Below are 19,679 nucleotides of genomic sequence, written 5' to 3' on the forward strand. Positions count from 1 at the left end.
GCAAGAATATACAATGGAGAAAGGACAGCGTCATCAATAAATGGTGTTGGGAAAACTAGAAAGCCACATGCAAAAGAATGAAACTGGACATCTATCTTACATCATACACAAAAACTAACTCAAAATGGATTAAAGACTTGAAGCTAAGACCTGAAACCACAAAACTCCTAAAAGAAAAACATAAGCAGTAAACTCCTTGACATCAGTCTTGGCAATGATTTTTTGGATCTGATATCACAAGCAAAGATACTAAAAGCAAAACTAAGTGGGACTATATCAAACAAAAAGCTTCTGCTTTTTAGCAAAGGAAACAAAATGAAAAAGCAACCTACAGAATAGGAGAAAATATTTGCAAACCATATATCTGATGGGGCTAATTAATATATATAAATGATATATAAAGAACTCATACAATTCAATAGCCAAAAAAAAAAAAAAAACAATCTGTTTAAAAAATGGGCAGAGTATCTGAACAGACATTTTTCCAAGGAAGATATACAGATGGCCAACAGGCACATGAAAAGATGCTCAAAATCACTAATCATTAGGGAAATGCAAATCAAAACCATATTTCACACTGTTAAAATGGCTGTTATGAAAAAGAAATAACAAATGTTGGTGAGGATGGAGAAAAGAGAACCCTTGTGCACTGTTGGTGGGAATATAAATTGGTACAGCCACTATGGAAATCACTATGAAGTTTTCTCAAAAAATTAAAAGTAGAACTACCATACAATCCAGCAATATCACTTCTGGGTATTTATCTGAAGAAAATGAAAACACTAACTCAAAAAGATATATACACCCCCATGTTCACTGCATCATTATTTACAATAGCCAAGATAGGGAAACAACCTAATTGTCTATAGATGGATGAATGAATAAAGATATATACACACACACACATAAATATATATATATATATGTATACACACACACACACAAAATATACACAATGGAATATTATTCAGCCATAAAAAAGAATGAAAATTTGCCATTTGTGACAATATGGATAGACCTTGAGGGCACTATGCTTAGTGGAATAAATCAGACAGAGAAAGAAATATCCTATGATCTCATATATATATAGAATCTTAAAAAAGTAACAACAATACAGATACAGAGAATAGTTTGGTGGTTGCAAAAGGCAGGGAGTGGAAGTGGCAGGGGTGGGAATGGGTGAAGAGGTTAAAAAGGTACAAACATTCAGTTATAAAATAAATAAGTCATGGTTATGTAATGTTCAGCATGATGACTATAGTGATAATACTGTATTGCATACTTGAAAGTTGCTAACAGAACAGATCTTTAAAAAGTTCTCATTACAAGGAAAAAAATTGTAACTGTATGGTGATGTTAACTAGACTAACTGTGGTCATCATTTAGCATATACACAAGTATTAAATCATTATGTTGTACACCTGAAATTAATATGATGTTATATGTCAATTATACTTCAAGTTTTAAATAAGAAAAGAAAAAAAGAATTTGCTTTTAGCTGCTCCTGCTAAGGAAAAATTCTCAGTGTTTGCTTTTAATCTTCTAAGTGGCTGCTCTAGGTCTAATTCTGTCTTCTTGGGAAGAATATTTCCTCAAAGAACATTTTTTAAAGCAGCAAAGATATATATAATGTTATAATAGTAAAATGGATGAGCAAAAAATTATACGGTAACTTCTAGGTAAAAATATTCAGCCTTAAGGACAAATCCCTGGAAGGGAATACAAAGTAACAAAAATGCTTGTTAAAATGGTGAAATTATGAATAGTCATCATCTCTGGACCTACGCAGTGCAGGCTCTTGTCCTTCCTTATCCTTGGGCCCTGGTCAGGCACTGATCCCTTTACCCCTTCGCCCCTTCTCCATTCAAAGATTATGACTGCGCCTCCTATTCCTTCTTGTCTGCACAGGCATGGGCCAGTAGGAAGTAACAAAAATCTTCCCCAGAACTCAGAGCTGGGGATTGCCTGCCCTAGGATGAAAGCTACTTTAGTTAGAGTGCAGTCCAAAGCAGTAGAAATAGGAGAGGGATAGGTTTGTTAGCTGCCAAAAGAAATGTATCTGCAGTTTTGTCTAACAAACATTGTCCTAATAGCATTCCGATTTGTTTTTTTCTAATCTTTAACACCTCTATTAAGTAAAATGTATATACAATAATGTACACACGTTTAAAATGTACAGTTTTTGACATAAATATGTTCTTGTGAAACCATCACCAGACTCAAGATTAAAAACACACCCATCACCCAGAAAAGCAATTCCTCTGCAAGTTCTCTCTTGTGCCCCCTTGACAGCCCCCATCCTCAAGCAACCCCAGATCTGCTTTCTGTCTATATATATCTGCATTTTCTAGAATTTTATATTAATGGAACCAAACAGTATCTATTTTCTTGTCTGGATTCTTTCATTCTGAATAATTCTTGTCAGATTTATCTACTTCTTGCCCCTTTCAATAATTTATTCTTTTTTATTTCTGAACAGTATTCCATTGTATATATACACTGCAAATTGTTTACTCATCAGCCTGTGGATGAACGTGTAGGCTGTTTCTAGTTTTTGTTTATTACAAATAAGGCTGCTATGAACACTTCTGTACAAGCCTCTTTCTGGACATACACTTTCATTTCTCTTGGGTAAACACCTATGAGAGGAATGGCTGGGTCATAGGGCAGGTATATGTTTAACTTGTTAAGAAACTGTCAAGCTATTTTTCCAAAGTGTACCATCTAACATTCCCACCAGCAGTGTATGAGGTGCCAGTTCCTCTCTGTCCTCACCAACTTGATATGATCAGTCATTTAAATTTTAGAGTTTCCGCTCTAGGTGTGCTGTGGTATCTCATTGTAGCTGTAAGTTGTGTTTCCCTAATGACTACTGATGTTGAGCATCTTTTCACGTGCTGTTTGACAGCATCTGTATACCTTCTTTGGCAAGGGGCCTGTTCACATTTTTTGCCCATTGTTTTATTGGACTATTTCCTTATTACTGAGCTTTGAGGGTTTATTATATATTCTAGATAAAAGTCTTTCATCAGAGATGGGATTTGCAAATACTTTCTCCCAGACTGTGGCCTGTCCTTTCACTCTCCGTGTCTTTCAAAGAGAGCTTCCCTCCTCCTGAATACTCTGCTCTGCAAACTCTAGTCACCTGGGCTTTCTCCCACCTCCACCTCTGCAGCCCCCTTCTCCGTGGGCTCCCTCCCTGCGCCACAGCCTGAACGCTCTCTCCAGGAAGTCAGATGGGGCAATCGGAGGGCTCACCTCAATTGTTTCTCTTCTCTCAGGCTTTAACTGTCCTTCATAACCTGATCTTGAGCGTCTTGAAAAATACTGTTTATATATTTTGTCTGGATTTTTGTTTGTTTCAGGTGTTAAAAACAAATTTGGATTGCCTTGAAAATTCCTTGAGCAGGCAAAAAAATGTTTAGTCATAGTAGCAAAGCTCAATTTAGTTTATTCTACAAGACTCACTTGCCCTGGGTCATTTCTTGTTTATGCCTCTGGAAATTATAAGCAAAAGTTAAACTGTTTCTCAAGGATGATGTGAGGTCAACACTGACCAGTTCTATCATTTAAGAAAATTTAAATATTATAACCAATCACTATGACAAAGAGTCACTGCCTTCCCACTGTGTAAGCTGCTCTGTAACAATATACACCCGAGCCTCAAAGCAGAGCCTCATTCCTTGTTTGGTTTGAGTGCTCCTGGATCATGAACTGTCTTTTTGGTGTGTGCATGATAAAATTCTATCACTGCAGTGATTTATTGGTTTTACTTCAGCTGTTGTTCAACTTTTGACACACCTGAAGTCTAATCTAGTCCTGTTACTCCATCTTGGATGGAAATAGAATTCCCACACCAGAGAAACTTTAAAGTCAAGGACTCTGAATCAGTCCTTGAAAAAAAGAACTGTCAATTTGCTGACAGAAAGGGGAAACAGAACACTAAGATACCATGGAAGAAACAACCCCAAGTGTGGGGAGAACAGGAGAGAAGTGGCTGAAACTTTCAAAGCTTAGAAGTTCAGGAGGGGCTCCCGGGGCTGAAAGCCAGCCCCCACTACCCGGCAGAGGGGGCACCAGGTGGCACTGACGTCGCGGAGGGGGTGTAAAGAGGCTGGTTCTGCAAACTAGGAAAACTGCAAATTGGATCCAGCTGCCGCTCCAGAAGCGCACTGCCATTGCCAGGCTGAAGATGTGAGGATAGGGGGACACTCAATGGAACAAGAAGTTAGGAAGTTCTGAGGGGGCGAACAGGACCGAGCGATCCCTTTCACCACTTCCAGCCTCATGGGCTCTCCCTAAGGCCTCCTGTTAGCAGAATCTAACAGGGAGCAACTGGCAAAACAGAAATATGGTTTGAAGTCTCAACATTAGCATCACAAAGCAGAGTCTAGAAGCGCCGGCTTCCAGCTGGGACAGAATCCCTTCAATACTGGCTACCAGCCACTGGGTTGGCTACGCAGCGTCCATACACATCCCTTATGAATATAAACGTGAGCTCTCACGCGACCAGAAACACCACTGTTTCTAACGAAACGCAACTACACTTCATACAAAGGAAGATACTCATCCTCACCTGAAAATGGTGAGATGCAAAGTCCCGTTCGTTGTCTCCATCTTTGTGACACAGCAACTTGCACGAGCCGTGTGAATACGCGGCCACCGCCGGCCCACACCCACCGCAACCTCTTCCGCCTCCGCCTCCTCCCAGAGACCCCTGCTTTCCTCCTCCCCACGCCCCGCGCCCAGGTGTTCTGTGGTTCCCGGACTACGGATCATTTAATCAATCAAGGAGTCGCGAAAGGGGGCTGAGGACTTGCTTCCCTTCACCGCGCACATCCCGGCACTCAGCAACAGCCCGCAACTCTAGTTCATCGCGGGTGGGGAGGTGAGCCAGCCCTCCCAGGTGTCCAAGGACTTGCACATCCTGCCACCCTCTCTGACCCCCACATCACCCCCACAGGAGCTCATTCCCTGCCTTATGAGGCTGCCCAGTAGACCCTGCAGCTCCTCTTTAACTGTGGGAGCACAGAGGAGGCATCCAGTTGCCCTTGCCGAGGCCCACTCACCAGACTGGGCTTGCCCTCTTGGACCCCTTCTCCAAGGAAGAAGGTGCTGGCCTCAGTCCTACCGGCCTGGGTGAGCTGGCAGCCATGCAAGCAGTTTGAAAGGCTAGACCTGAAACCTTGGGAGCCAGGAGGGCAGGAAGAGGAAGAGGAGCGAGGACCCGCCCTGCCTATCTGAGCTGAGCCACAGAGCTCCTCACCCAGGCCCTGCGGGAGAAGGCAGGCACCCAGCCCTGCAGGGCTACTGGGATGGCTGCACATCCTGCTTCAGGAAGACCGCAGTGACCCATTCCCTGACCACAGGGACGGTTGAGGAAGAGAGTACCTGAAGCGGGCAGAAGCAATCCTGTCCCAACCCCCGCCCCCAGGAGTGGACCGTGGCTCCCAGGCCTCCAGCCCTGCCAGCCACCTCCTTCTCCTCTCCCTGGTGCCTGGCCCTGTCTTCTTGTCTTGTAACTTGAGGGGCCATTTCTTTATGTAACTGGACCAAGAACAGAAAAATAATTATTTCAAAGCTCCTCCAAAAGTTTGAATTACAATAAAATAAAATAAATTAATGCAACTAATTATTGTTAATTATTCCTCAAATTTGGTCACAGTGCCATCTGACTATTCCATTCCCTAGTGACTAAACTGTAAAGTTAGCTTCCAACAAAACTGATATAGAGTATTAAAGGGAATAAAGAGAAAAGAAGAAAATTGTTACTATACATACATTTACAATATACATACCACACAAATGCACGCACATACAATCACACACACACAAAGCAAGAAAATATGCACACCTGCTATAGTCTTCATTTCTGTAACTAATCAGAAAGGTGTATTCATAATCTTCTTCCATCTTCCATCTTCTACTACCCATTTCATCTTTGCTCTCCAGAAGAACTGGTCACAATTCTTTACCTGGTGAAGTAACCCAAACCTTTATTCCTGCAGGGTCTGAATTCTCAGGGCCTTTCTTTTCTTTCTTCTTCCTCCCCCCACCTTTGTTGTTGTTGCTGCTGCTGCTGTTGCAGTTGTTGGTTGCCTGTTGGTTCAATTACATTAATAGTTCAAAACAGGTATCGGGCAGTCTTAGTTTCCAGTTCAATGGAAACATATGTATGTTGGGAACCAAAACCTCTAAACAAGCAGAGCTCAAAACTGCAGGGATGGGAAGCAAGAATTCCACAAGTGGGTTATTAGTTGTAATAGCGAAGGATCCACTCTCACCTCCAACTTTGACTCTTGGATCCATGCCTACGGCAGAGGCACACATATGTCGGTTTCTGCTTTATAGCATCTACTGCATCCTGTAAGATAGAACCCCATGCTTTCAGGGTGCTCTCCTAACAGGTAGTCGAACAGGGCCTTCAGTAGACCATGCCATTGCCTTATTAAGCCAGCAGCTTCTGAGTGATGGACTATGTGGTAAAAACCAGTAGATTCTGTGGGCACTGGGCCTCTGCTGAAATTCTTTTGCTGTGACACGAGCTCCTTGATCAGAAATATTATGAGATGAAGACACCATGATAGTGACTAAGGCAGAAACATTATGGACAAGGCAGGAAGATCAATATCAAGAACACGTATCTATTCCAAAGGCAAATCTCTTTCCGCTCATGCTAGAAGTTAAGAGTCTTGCCCCTAAATGGCTGGTTGGCCCACAGAGGAAGGACGCTATGTCAAAGGCTGTTGCCAAGTTAGGCACTCAGCCGGGTTGGCCTTGGATGAGAGGAAGACTGTGTGTTGAACCCAGAACAAAACTTTATGAAATTGACATTTATTCTCTATTTAAAGATTGAAGTGTGAATGGGCTATTTCAGATTGAATGCAGAACAAGGACTCTAACCCTTGCAGCTGTCCTTTCAAAAAAATAGATATTCACAGGTTCTGCTCTGCCTCCCTATCAGCCCTGGACTTGTTAAAATGCTATTATTAGTGAATGCCCATTTAGGAAGTCTGTGCGAGCCAGTCAGCTGTTGGAGGGGTGGGGGTAGGGGGGGTATAAGAAATTTCCTAGATTCTCAGCATTAATCAGTTCTGCTGGCTACTCCAGGAGAGAACAGCAGTGAGTGAGCAATCTGCATCTCTTCCACTGCATAGCCCCTCATTTTTAAGGCTGTGGCAAATTTCCATTTAAGGGTTAAACTCACCCACTGGAAATTAAGTCATTTCTTGCTAAACACGGAACTAAGGACAACAATCACGTGAAAATGCTGGGCCTCTGACACGGTTGATCTGCGCAACGTTGCGTGGAGGATGTGATGTGCTGTCGGTTTTACAGACAAGCATGTGTGACCCAATTTGTTTGCCAGGCAGTCGTTCCAGAGAGGTAGTTTACTGACAGAAGAAAAATGAGGGCAGAGTACTGACTGCACAATCAAAGCCAAGAGGCTGCTGAACAGAATAAAATGCTGTGTAAATCCAGAAGCCACCCTAGAGTAAAGAAAACTAAATAACAAGAGGGATTCCCCAGAAATGAAATACTGGGTGATTTCTACTTGCATCGCAACTCCCCATAAAATATTTTTTAACATTTGGTAACTAAAGTAGGTTATGGGCTTTACCTTGGTAGTACTACTTCAGGTATACATTTAAGTTTCCTAAATTCGCTTTAAACATAATTTTATGGTTTTGGTTTCAGACTGCAAACATTTAAAATCTGCAGCAGCACGTTCTGTTTTGCCAGTTCTTTTACTGTCATGTAATCAAGTAACTTAATATGTGGATTTCAATGTAAAGTATACATGCTACTTATTATGTATTTAATCATGAAATTTAATTTTGCACACTTATTTGTGATGCTTGTTTTCAATAAAAGTGACTAATTTTGTTGTAAAAAAAATGGGGGAAGGGGAAAAAACCTAGTAAATCAGTCTCCATCTGGGCTCAAATGCCTCCCCATGAGCAGAATCTGACTAGCAATCTTGGTCAAAGAAGCAAATAAGCTCTGGGTACCACACACATCCTTTGTTGTCATTGTTGTTTAAGTTCTCTTAGGAAACCTTAAGAGAGATTTTCAATTGGGTTTTACATCCTTTTGTATGAACAATGAGTTGTATATGATATTGATGCTTTCCTTGAATACTATTTTCTCTAATGCTGCAACATGAAATTCAACTTGAGGCAGGTCTGTCTTGCAGGCTTGTGACTGTATGATCCTAATGCCCAAATAGATTTTTAAGTTAAGTTTTTATTAAAAAAAACAACAACAAAAACACTATATACGGGCTTTTTGAGGGTCTTGAGCCTCCTCAAGGCTTTTGATCTTTTTTCTTAGACTTTCAATGCTAGGAATAATCATTAATTTCAAAGAACGAATGATATGAAAACAGGTATCTAAAAGTGAGATGAATTTGGTAATCATATGAAGCAACTGTAAACTTTCCTGAGCAAGTGATTCATTTCTCCTTTTGAAGGACAGAGTATTAAATTGGGTGGGAATCCAAACTCTATGCCAAGTTGAGTAGTCACCAGAAGGACCTAGTCAAGGGAGGAAAGAATGTAACTGGCTCCAGTCAGAACTAGAGTCTTCCATTTTTACATGGAGCCTAAATGAAGGTTAAAATTTGCTAGATTCAGATGATGATGGTAGAGTAGGAAGACCCTGCACTCACCTCCTATCACGGGCACACCAAAATTACAATGATTTACAGAGCAATTACCGATGAAAACAACCTGAAGGCTAGCTGAAAAGATTTTCCACAACTAAAGATATAAAGAAGGAACCACAATTAGATGGGTAAGAGGGGTGAAGACGCAGCATCAAGATCCACATCCCCAGGTAGGCAACCCACAAACAGGAAGATAATCACAATTACAGAGGTTCTCCCCAAGGAGTGCGGTATCTGAGCCCCACACAAGGCTCCCCAGTCAAGGGTCCTGCATGGGGAAGAAAAGCCTCCAGAATGTGTGGCTTTGAAGGCCAGGGGGGCTTACTCTGGGGATAGCCAGAGGGCTGTAGGAAACAAACTCCACTCTTAAAGGGCTCTTGCAAAATCTCACACTCAGAGACCCAGCATAGAGGCAGTAATCTGACAGGAGCCTGGTCAGACCTGCTTGCTGATCTTGGAGAGCCCCTCAGAGAGGCAGAAGGCAAGTGGGACTCCCGCTGGGGACATAAATGCTGGCAACAGCCATTTTGGTAAGCCTGTTCTACCACAGGGACACTGGTCCTGGCAAGCACCATTTTGGAGTCCTCTCTCCAGCCTATTAGTGCTGAGGAGTACCTGCCCACCAGCCAGTCAACACCAGTCCTGGGAACCCTGGGCTGTACAACCAACTGCCCCAGGATTTCGCCCTGCCCACCAGCAGGCCAGCATCAGCCCCAGGACCCCCTGGGTCATGCAGCTAGAGGCCAGCCTTGCCTACCAGTATGACACCACAACAGAAGGACCCACACAGCCCACATAGGGGGCACCCCTAGAGCATATAAATCTGGCGACCAGAGGGGAGCTGGGCCCCATATGTAGTCTTCTACATAAGGCTACTTCTCCAAGATCAGGAAATGTGGCTGACTGACCTGACACATGGAAATAAAAACACAGAATTAGGCAAAATGAGTAACAGAGGAATATGTTCCAAACAAAGGAACAAGAGGAAAAAAATACAGAAGAAGAACTAAGCAAAGAGGAGATAAGCAAACCACCCAATGAAGAGTTCAAGGTAATAATCATAAAGATGCCTAATGAGGGTGAAAAATGGATGAACACAGAGAAAAGTTCAAAAAGGAGTCAGAAAACAAAGAACCAAACAGAGCTTACGAATGTAATAAATGAAATTAAAAATACACTAGAAGGAATCAACAATAGATGATTCAGAAGAACAAACCAGTAAACTGGAAGACAGAGTTGTAGAATCACTCAAGTTGAACAGAAAAAAGAAAAAAATTATTTTATAAAATGAGGATAATTTAAGAGACCTCTAGGACAACATGAAGGGTACTAACATTCACATTATAGGGGCCACAGAAGAAGAAAAGAGAGAGAAAGTGCCAAAACACTTATTTGAACAAATAATAAATGAAAATTTCCCTGACCTAGGAAAGGAAACAGACCTCCAGATCCAAGAAGCACATAAAGTCCCAAATAAGACTAATTCAAAGACACCTACACCAAGACAAATAACTATTAAAATGGCAAAAAATAAAGAATCTTAAAAGCAGCAAGGGAAAAGCAACTAGTTACATACAAAGAAACTCCCATAAGACTACCAGGTGACTTTTCAACAGAAACTTTGCAGGCCACAAGGGAGTGGTGCAATATATGTAAAGTGATGAGAGAAAAAACCTCACAACCAAGAAAATTCTTCCCAGCAGGGCTCTCACTCAGATTTTAAGGAGAGACAGAATTTTACAGACAAGCAAAAGCTAAAAGAGTTCAGCACCACTAAATCAGCTTTACAAGAAATATTAAAGGGACTTCACGAAGTGGAAAAGAAAAGAACACAACTAGAAATATCAAAATTAGAAAAGGAAAAATCTCATTAGTAAAGGCAAACAAACAGTAAAGGTCAGCCACAGAAAGAAAGTCCTCTTGTCCGATACTGCGCCTGTATTTTACAAAAGTGCTGAGAAGAGAAGTATGGCAGGAAGGTTATGCCCATTTTACAGAGAAAGACATGGGGCCTTAGAAGAGATGTGGTTTTCCCAGTGTTACATGGCCCAGAGTTGGGAATCGAACCCAGCTCTTCTGACGATCCGGATATGAGAGGTTAAGTATCCACTGAGTCAAAGTAGAAAATAGAGCTAAGGGGCAAGACTGAAGGACACTTACATCTGGTTCCCAGCCTCCTCCCCTTTTCCCATTCTCTTCCACCAGCACCGACTTTTCCAGGGACCTACTCTTCCCATTTGGCCTGCTGGCTCCTGACAGGATTTCCTATCTTTGCCAACCCTATCTCCAACTGTCCCATTTGTCCAAACTTATCTCTCCCACATCCTACTCTGTCCTAAACAACGTATAGTTTCCCTGAAAAACAACAAGGTCCTACTTTATAGCACAGAGAACTATATTCAATACCTTGTAATGGCCTATAACAGAAAAATATGAAAAGAAATGTGTGTATATATATATAACTGAATCACTATGCTGTACATCAGAAATTAACACAACATTTAACTCAACTATACTTCAATTTAAAAAAAAATACTCTAAATCAAAAAAAATTTAAATTTAAATTTAAATTTAAAAAAGGAAAAAAATTTTCCCTGTTTGGCTGCTTTTGAAAGCTGATTACTTCTATTTTTCATGAAGGGGTTCATGACAGATAGCCCTGAGAAAGGATAACAGAATCTAAACCAATTCTCAGTTGGCTGATCTGGCTGATCGTCAGACAGCACGAGAAGTAAAATGACATGTGAAGAGGACATTCTAGACAGTGGGTGGAGGGGAGTATTTTGAACACATACTGTGGTGGAAGCTGTCCATTGTCTCCCAATACCCATCTGTCCACTCTCAACAGAACACCTAAGTTTGGCCAGAGTACGCGGATCCCAAAGTAAAGGTTTGTCAACGTCTTGTTCAGCTGTATATGCTCTGTGACTAAGTTCTGCCACTGGGATGTGAGTGGAAAGGACGTGTTCAACCTCTGGGTCACACCCTTAGATGCAAGAGGGCCCTCCCCTAGGTGTGTACAAGCTGAAACAGGCAGCCGCAGTGAGCTACTGTCCCCTAAGGAGACCAACCACCGCAAGCAGCGCAAGGCCCGGACACCGTGGGGTCACCGGTCCGTCCTAGACCACCCACACCTGGACTGCTTCATGGGCGAGAGAAACTATCTTGTCGAGCCTTCATTCCTTGTAGTCTTGGTTAGAGCAGCTAAAATCCTACCTTGAATAATAATACCAGGGCCCTGAATGGAAGTCTATAAACTGTTGCCCTTCTTGGTAGAAACAGTCTTGAGCCAAGAAGGGGCAGACTGAGGCAAGCCCGATTCATCACTGCCTGGGGAAGAAAGCCACAGAACCTGTGGGCTATGAGGAACTCTGTGAAGGTGGGAACGGTCCTCTGAGCCATAACCCACCTGCAGCTAATTGGACCACACAGCCTCCAGCTCAAGAAATTCCAACTGAATTTTTCTGAAAGCTAATTCCCAAGTATAATAAATCAAGCACTGAGGCCAATTTTGGCTCATGGGATACCAGCTTTCTATTTCAGATTTGCTCCAGCCTATTCATTTTACAGATGACAGCACCAAGGCACAGAGAGGTCAGATTATTTCTCTAAGAGCATTCAGCCCGTTAGAAGCAGAGCTGTGCCTAGAACACAGGTGCTTCACCTTCCAAACCTGTGCCACTTATATTTCCAGCTGAAGCCCCAGGCATCTCAGCTCCTGGACAAGCAAGCAGGGTGGGAGACAGTCAAGTACCATTTTGATTCTGACTCAAAATTCTGCATTTAAGGAAAGGTCAGTTCCTCTTTCTCTATCTCATTTCTTCCAGAACAGTTCAGTCCTGAAACCATCAGGTGGGTGAGAAGGAAGTTCCCGTGTAGGGGCAGCTATGCATGTGGTGCCTCAGTTGGGTGAGGAGGACGTTAATGTCGGGGACGAGACCAGCACCCTCAGAATGAGAATGAGGTGAGGGAGGTGTCCTTACAAGGACAGGAGATTGGTTATTCCAACGAGAAAAATGCACCAAGGGTAATGAGAGGCAGGTTTCTTACTAGCAGAGGTAGAGTTACAAATATTGAAAGGGAAAAAACTGAAAAGAACCCACTGATGTTGGCTTGAAAGGAATACTGCTGGCCAAATGAGGGACATCAAAATGCATTTGCAGCATCAAAATAAGTAATAAAAATAAATGGATTATAACTCACTGGATAAAATAGGAAAATAGAAGATAAAATAAGTGAATGGAAAATTTGAGGGAGAACTGGACATCTAGGTTGTCTCAAAGACAAAGGAGAAACACTACAAAGAAAAAAGCTGGCAGACATCAGTGTAATCAAGAGATCAGTGTTAACATGAGAAACAGAAAAATCACCACCAGGCATCACGGGCAGGATACATTTAGGGGAATATGGCATCACTTCTGCAAATGTGCTGCTTAAGATGCACAACCTGAACCGTATCATGAGGAAACACCAAGTTGAAGGCCATCCTACCAAACGAGTGGCCTGTAGTCCTCAAAGTATCAAGATCATAAAAGTCAAGAAGAGACTAGAGGAAACCAAGGAGATCCAACAACATGGCCCCTTTTGCTATAAAGGACATTACTGGCCCAAGTGACAAAAGTTGAATGGATCTTTGAATTATGTTAGTAACATATCAGTATTGGTTTCCTCATTCTGATGGTCGTACATGGTTATGCTGGAAAACGTCTTTGTTTGTGGGAAATATACGCTAGAGTTGGAGCTGATGCAGCGTCCAGTGAACGACACAGTCTCACATTAGGCGAAAAAAAGTTCTTCATACTGTATTTGCATTTTTAAGTTTGTGATTATGCCAATAATAAAAACATTACAAAAGAAAAAAAGGAAAGGTCAGCAGTTGAGAGACAGACAGGCAGGGAAGGGAGGAGTTCCAGTCTCAGTTCACATCACCAGAGAACTAACTCGGGGCCAGACTGTTCAGGTGCAAATTTCAGCCCCACCGTTTACCAGCTGTGAAACAGACGAAGTTGCTTAACCTTTCCATACTCAGTCTCCTCATTAGTAAAATGAGGATCATGATAGTATCTACTTTGTAGAATTGTTATGAGAATTAAATGGATTTGTATTTGTTAAGTGCTTTGAAAAGTACCCAGAATATAATGTAAGAAAAATAAAATATCCCCTGGAGTTGTCAAAAATGGAGTAACTTCACACATATGCTCACTGCAGGGAAGGCAGAGTGGATGGAAAATATAACAACCGAATTAGTTTCTTAATTTAAAAGACACTACTCTGCAATTATAGCCATTCTTTTTTCTGACATTTTGGGGCTTATGTTTTACCTAAGAACAGTAATCAACTGCAACAGAGGTAATCTGTGTAGTCAGACGGAAGGTAGGGGAGGTGGGTTACCAATGGTGCTGGAATGAAAAGCAGTGGATAAAAGTGGGGCACTGAGTTTAGCACATCTGTCTGCTGAACGCAAAACCTTCTCCACGGTGACTTCTGGGACACCAAAGTGTGGACACAACTCACATCCCTGCCAAACAGAGGCACTTGCTCTGAGCAACATTGCCACCTACAGGTCAACATCATGAAGACAACTTGATAATATGTGATTCCTGGCCGGATTTCTAGAATCCTGTAATTACTAGAGTGAAAACTTCCACCAGCAAACAGATAATGCTTACGAGTTAGTGGATCTGCGTTTTTATTTTCATACCTAATCTCCCTTGGAAAGTAAATTGCTCTGCAACAATTTACACATAAAGAAAAATCCAACTGACAATAACAAACCATAAAATACACAGGAATACACTTAAAAAGAATTTTGCTAAGAATAATAAATATTTGAATTCAACATACATATGGCCTAGACTTTTTTAAATTTAAGTATTATAAATTAGTTCTTTCCTAATTTATCAATTTAACATTATTTCAATAAAAATCTCAAAGAACTTCCTTTTCAAAAACCTGAAAAATGCATCTAAATTTCATTTACAGATTTAAGACTATAAAATGTGGAAAACACCCTAATAACAGTAGCCAACATTTATTGACTCTTACCATTGCCAGGCACTGTTACTTTTGTGTGCGACGGGCATTATCACCACCCCATATAGTGGAAATGCTAACCACTGCTCCTCATGTCCACGATGGGGGCTGGGAACTGATAGCATGACCGTAACACTGGATGCAGGCAGACAGGGGCAGTCACACGTAACTCAGTATAACCAGTAACCAGCAGTACAGGATTCCCAGCACCTTAAAACAAATGGCAGTAATAACACACACAAAAGTACATTTTAACTTCTGTGGTTAAAAATACTAGTAACTTACTTTTATTAAGTCAATAAAAAAGAACAAAGGGCCAATTTAAAAGCAATATTTTTTAAACAAACATTATGACAAAAAAGTCCTTGTTGCTAGACAGGTATAGAAAAATTGTGAATTAGTTTCAAAGAAAGCTTTCAGATCCAGTTTAATTTGACTTCAATATCTTAAGATTAGAGCGAACAGTCACCCTCTTTCACCAGTAGATTATTATTCAAAATTGACGACCACGGCATGGGTTTAACAGATACACAGGAGGATGGTGAGTCTCCTTAAATACCCAATTGGAGAGACATTATAAATGTAAAAATTTAACAACAAAAACACAGATACAGCTTGTATTTTAAAATACTTGTTTAAAAAATTTTTTAAATTATATGCTTGGAAAAAAACAGGATATAAAAATATTTCAATCAAAATTAATCTCACAGAATTTCACAAAATGAAAATAGCCAATTATCACGTGGTTCCTAAAAATGTTTTAAATAGTGCTTTACTTTCTTCAGATAGTGTTACAGTCACTAAAGAAGACAGGGCTAGAATACCCAACATTGTGACTTACAACTTACAACCACAGCAAGGTTTTTTAAAGTAAATGCCCAAATGGCATGATTTTTCTTAAGCAACCATTTACATTACAATGTATGTATGTATCAATACAAGGTAGTCTCATCTATTTTGAACTTCAAAATGTAGAAGAAAACTTGGCTTTCAGCATGATCATTTAGTGAGATGTTTTAAAAGCATCCTAGTGCAGTAACAGGGAGCAGATAACTGCATGTATGTGTGCTGGGGAAGCAGGTGGGGGGAAGGGGACCTGGAAATGCAGGACTCCAACCACCTGATTCTCCAACATCACTTTCTTCTTTGCTGGTTCTAATTTTTAAGTTACACATCCTGTTGACTTAAAGTCAGATATCTCTTTAAAACTTATGAAAAACAGCAATCCCTCCAGTCTCCGTGCCCTACCTCCAATTTGCCCTCCCCTGAAGCAATGATTTTTTTCAGAACTTACGTATCTGTATAAGCCTATGTTGCTACTTCTTGCTTTTGTAATTTTAGGCATTACTGATTTTCCACTGCCTTTCCAGCCTGCCCTCAAACCCTGAATTCTTACTGCCAACATGCTCTCAAAAGGTCTACTGTTAGTGCTTGGCTTAATAGTCAAGGTTGACAACAGCACACTTAGGTGAACACTAGTCACAGCTTGGCCAAGGAGCATGTTATGAATACCTTTCCTTCCCTGATAAATTTATCATTGCTTGGTTTTTTCATCTGCCTGCTTCTCTGTCATGACTCAACCTCAAACTCTAGGCCAGTAGTCTAAATCTTTCCATACGTCCTGACCCATCAGGTCATCTACAAATGTCATCTTCTTCCAAGGCTTCTGTCCCAGTCCAGTCTGGCAGGAGTAGAGGGGGTGGTGGCTGCTACCCACTGGGGGAGCGTGGACTGCCGTGAAGACAGAACTGCAGGAGCAGGCATGAGCTCCACAGGGCCCTGAGCTGAACCATTCCAGGCGCTCCTGGGCTGCTTCTCCAGAGAAGCAAGCGGACCTTCAGCAAAGAGACAGTGAATTATGCAGAGTTCACTATGAATACATGCTGTCACATACATGGTTATTCTCCGAGGACAAACCTAAGGGCAATTACAGAAGCCTAACAGCTCAAGAAAACAGACTGAGGCTGCCTAAGAACTCCAGGAGAGCTTTCCATAGAAGTCTGCAGTCGTCAGCAGGTGCAGGTTCTAGGACAGGAGCAAAATCTACAACCACCCTGCAAATTTCTTCTTTGGTGACACAAGCCATCCTGAGCAAGAGAAGCCGAGATGGCTGGAAGTGCCCTCAGTCATCTTAAACAGCAGGTCATTCCACAGAGATACTGTGCTATGGTCCTCCACAAACAAGAGACACACTCCCTTCAGTCACACCCTCTCCAGTACCTGCTGAGGAGGGAAATGTGAACCAACGCTCACCACCGATTTCCTTACCTGCTCAGGGGACGTTCCTGCATCTACTGATGAGACTTCTATTTTCTTCTCTATTATATTCGGTGTTTTCCCAAATCCCTACCGTGGCATGTACTACTTTTTCTAACCTATAAAATAATCCTAAACTTTAAAAAAGTCAGTAACTACTAGTAACATAAAAAATCTACCTGATCAATCTTTTACTCAGTACAGCCATGGCATCACAATCTTTATTTTTAAAAAACAAAACAAGTCTCTTGACTGAGGCCTCAGAGGCATAAGAGGTGAGCCACTGTCATATTCAAAATAATGCATTTATTCAAGGCAAATCTGAATTTTCTTGTCTTCTTCAGAAGAGCTGCAACAATGCCTGAAAGACTGGAGGTGATGTCCGTTTAAAGCACCTTTACTGAAACTTGATTCCTTGGGCCAGGGGAAGGTCCTTACTGTAGTTGATGGTACTAAAAGAGAAAAAAATGAACAAAATTAAATGAAGGATAGCATATACATAATATAGGATATCTTATCCCAGTAAAAAAGTGTAGCAGAACTGTATATATTAACAAGGTGAAATGTCCAAGTTCTAAGTTGGTGAAGAAAAAAAAAATTAAGATAAAAACCATGTTAGTATAGATCCAGTTTTGTAAAGGAAAATAAAATGAGAGAGAAACCCCAAAGTCTGGAAAGACACAGAGCATAACTAAGTCCCTCTTAGTCAGCCATCTGGTTTTTCTCCTGAGAGAGAGGTGTCCCCATTGAATGGGTTCAGGAAAGGCCACAGCTACACACTTACCCCTCTGGATCTCAAGTGCACGAGAAAAGTAAAAGGGACATAACTGATTTCAAAGAATGGGAATCGGGCAAAGGGAGTGCATGCGTCTGAGACTAAACAAGCCATAGCCAAAGAACTCACAAGTTCCTGACATAGACTTAAAATTTGCTGAGAGTAGATCTTAAGCATTCTTACACACACACACACACACACACACACACCCGTTGTGAGGTGAAGGGTGTGCTAACCTGACTGTGGAATCTTTTCACAATGTATGCCTATGTCAAATCATCAGGTTGCTGACTTTCAATATATTACAATTTTATTTATCAATTATACCTCAATAAAGCTGGAGGGGAAAAAAAATTCCTGGCAGATGTGAAGTTGCTGAGGGGATAGGAGCCAAGGTGGAGAAATCCACCCGAGGTTCCACAGCCAGTGAGAAGCAGGAAATAGGACTAAGACGGTGTCCTGGGTTCCGCACTCCATGCTCTTTCTACAACATACCACCACACGGGCCTGACCCCACGTACCATTTATTGCACTTGGATAAAGCTACTTCTACCCAACAGGGAGGGACAACAGAACACAGGTCAAAGAAAATACTTCCAGTCAAAACCTCCCAGCTACGCCTGTGCTGGGTGAACATGCTACTCTACTTCCAAGGCTCGTTCGTGCTCACTATTCCCAGAGCTGTGACCCCCAGCTTGTGAGCCAGGCCCACGGGCCACCTGCCCACGTCCATGTCCTACTGCCTCTGCAGTCTGCAGGGCTGGTAACCGCACCTAAGGGGAAAACTCAAAGGACAGCCTCTTCCACTTTCTCCTGCTGGTGGACCCAAGCGTCCTGCTCCTGCCCTGTCTCTAGACAGAAACCACCCCAGGATGGTTTCACCATCTGACGCTGGGCACTAGCTGAAGCTGGACAAAGAAGGGTAGGGAATTATCAGTATCAAATGGATGCTTTGGGAAGAAAGAACTGTGGAATGTTAGAAACAAAATCAAGTCAAACTGCATGAAGACAGAGCACAAAGTCCAAGAGTGTAAAAGCACGTTCCAGAAGCTTTAAGGCTGAACCCATTTTCCCAAAGCCTTTTCTTACCAAGTAGATCTTCTCATGTACTGTTTCCAGGCATCACTACCGGACTCCCTGCCACCGCCAGTGTGCTTTTCTCCTCCTAGAGAAACACAGAAGCAGCTCATGAATCTTGGGCGGCGTCTCTGTGGGGGCTCCTAGTCAGTATCACCGAAACGAAGATACCAGAAGGAGACCAGAGCTAGCTGGCCAGTCACTTTACATGTAGCCAGAGTATCTCCCCTGCAAACAAATATAAGACAGACACCAAAACAAACAGGAAAAAGGAAACTAAGAGGGGAAATTAAAGGAATTAAGAAACAGATATGGCAGGAAGCAGAAGAAAACCTTAAAAAAACCTTACCATTAGACCAAGGTGTTAGGAGTGGATAGGAGAAATGTAATTTTATTTTCTTATTTATGCTTATGTATATATAATTTTCTACAATATACATAAGCTGATTTTATATTAAGTATTTTTAAGTGTTATATTACTATCTTTAAAGAGGTTATAGAAGATAACGATTCCATAAAACAAGAAAAGAAGTGTGCCATCAATGCTCACTTCATACCATTTTTTTTGTTGTTGCTTTTTTTTCAATAGAGGTGCTGGGAATTGAACCTGGGACCTCATGCATGCTTAGCATGTGCTCTACCATTGAGTTATATCCACCCCCTGATACTGTGTTCAGTAAAAGAAGAGGCAAAAAAAACTTAATAGAAGGATTAGAAGCTTGAGGAAATGTCCCACATAAAAAAAAAAAAGATTTTTAAAAAAAATTTTTAAAAGGCAAATAAGAGGAAAAAAATAACAAAATTAGGTAAGTCTTCCAGAGATAACATTCAAATAATAGGAGTTCTAGAAATTAAAACAGACAAAAATTA

The 19,679-nt window shown here is 41.5% G+C and overlaps 1 protein-coding gene and 1 pseudogene across 1 annotated transcript in view; one reads left to right on the forward strand and one right to left on the reverse strand.

Moving 5' to 3' along the window:
- The first annotated feature begins 4,783 nt into the window (after positions 1–4,783).
- Positions 4,784–6,826, forward strand: LOC135320535 (sorting nexin-15-like; annotated as a pseudogene).
- Positions 6,827–14,957: 8,131 nt separating this feature from the next.
- ALDH7A1 (aldehyde dehydrogenase 7 family member A1) overlaps positions 14,958–19,679 on the reverse strand; it is a 33,487-nt gene continuing 28,765 nt past the window's right edge. Inside the window, exons 17-18 of the mRNA XM_010980899.3 lie at positions 18,822–18,897; positions 14,958–17,409 (exon numbers count right to left, since the gene is read on the reverse strand). Coding sequence (XP_010979201.2) covers positions 17,355–17,409; positions 18,822–18,897 — 131 coding nt within the window. The 3' untranslated portion in view covers positions 14,958–17,354. The remainder of the gene's footprint in view (positions 17,410–18,821; positions 18,898–19,679) is intronic.

Source organism: Camelus dromedarius, chromosome 3, assembly GCF_036321535.1.
Source record: "Camelus dromedarius isolate mCamDro1 chromosome 3, mCamDro1.pat, whole genome shotgun sequence".
Taxonomy (NCBI): domain Eukaryota; kingdom Metazoa; phylum Chordata; class Mammalia; order Artiodactyla; family Camelidae; genus Camelus; species Camelus dromedarius.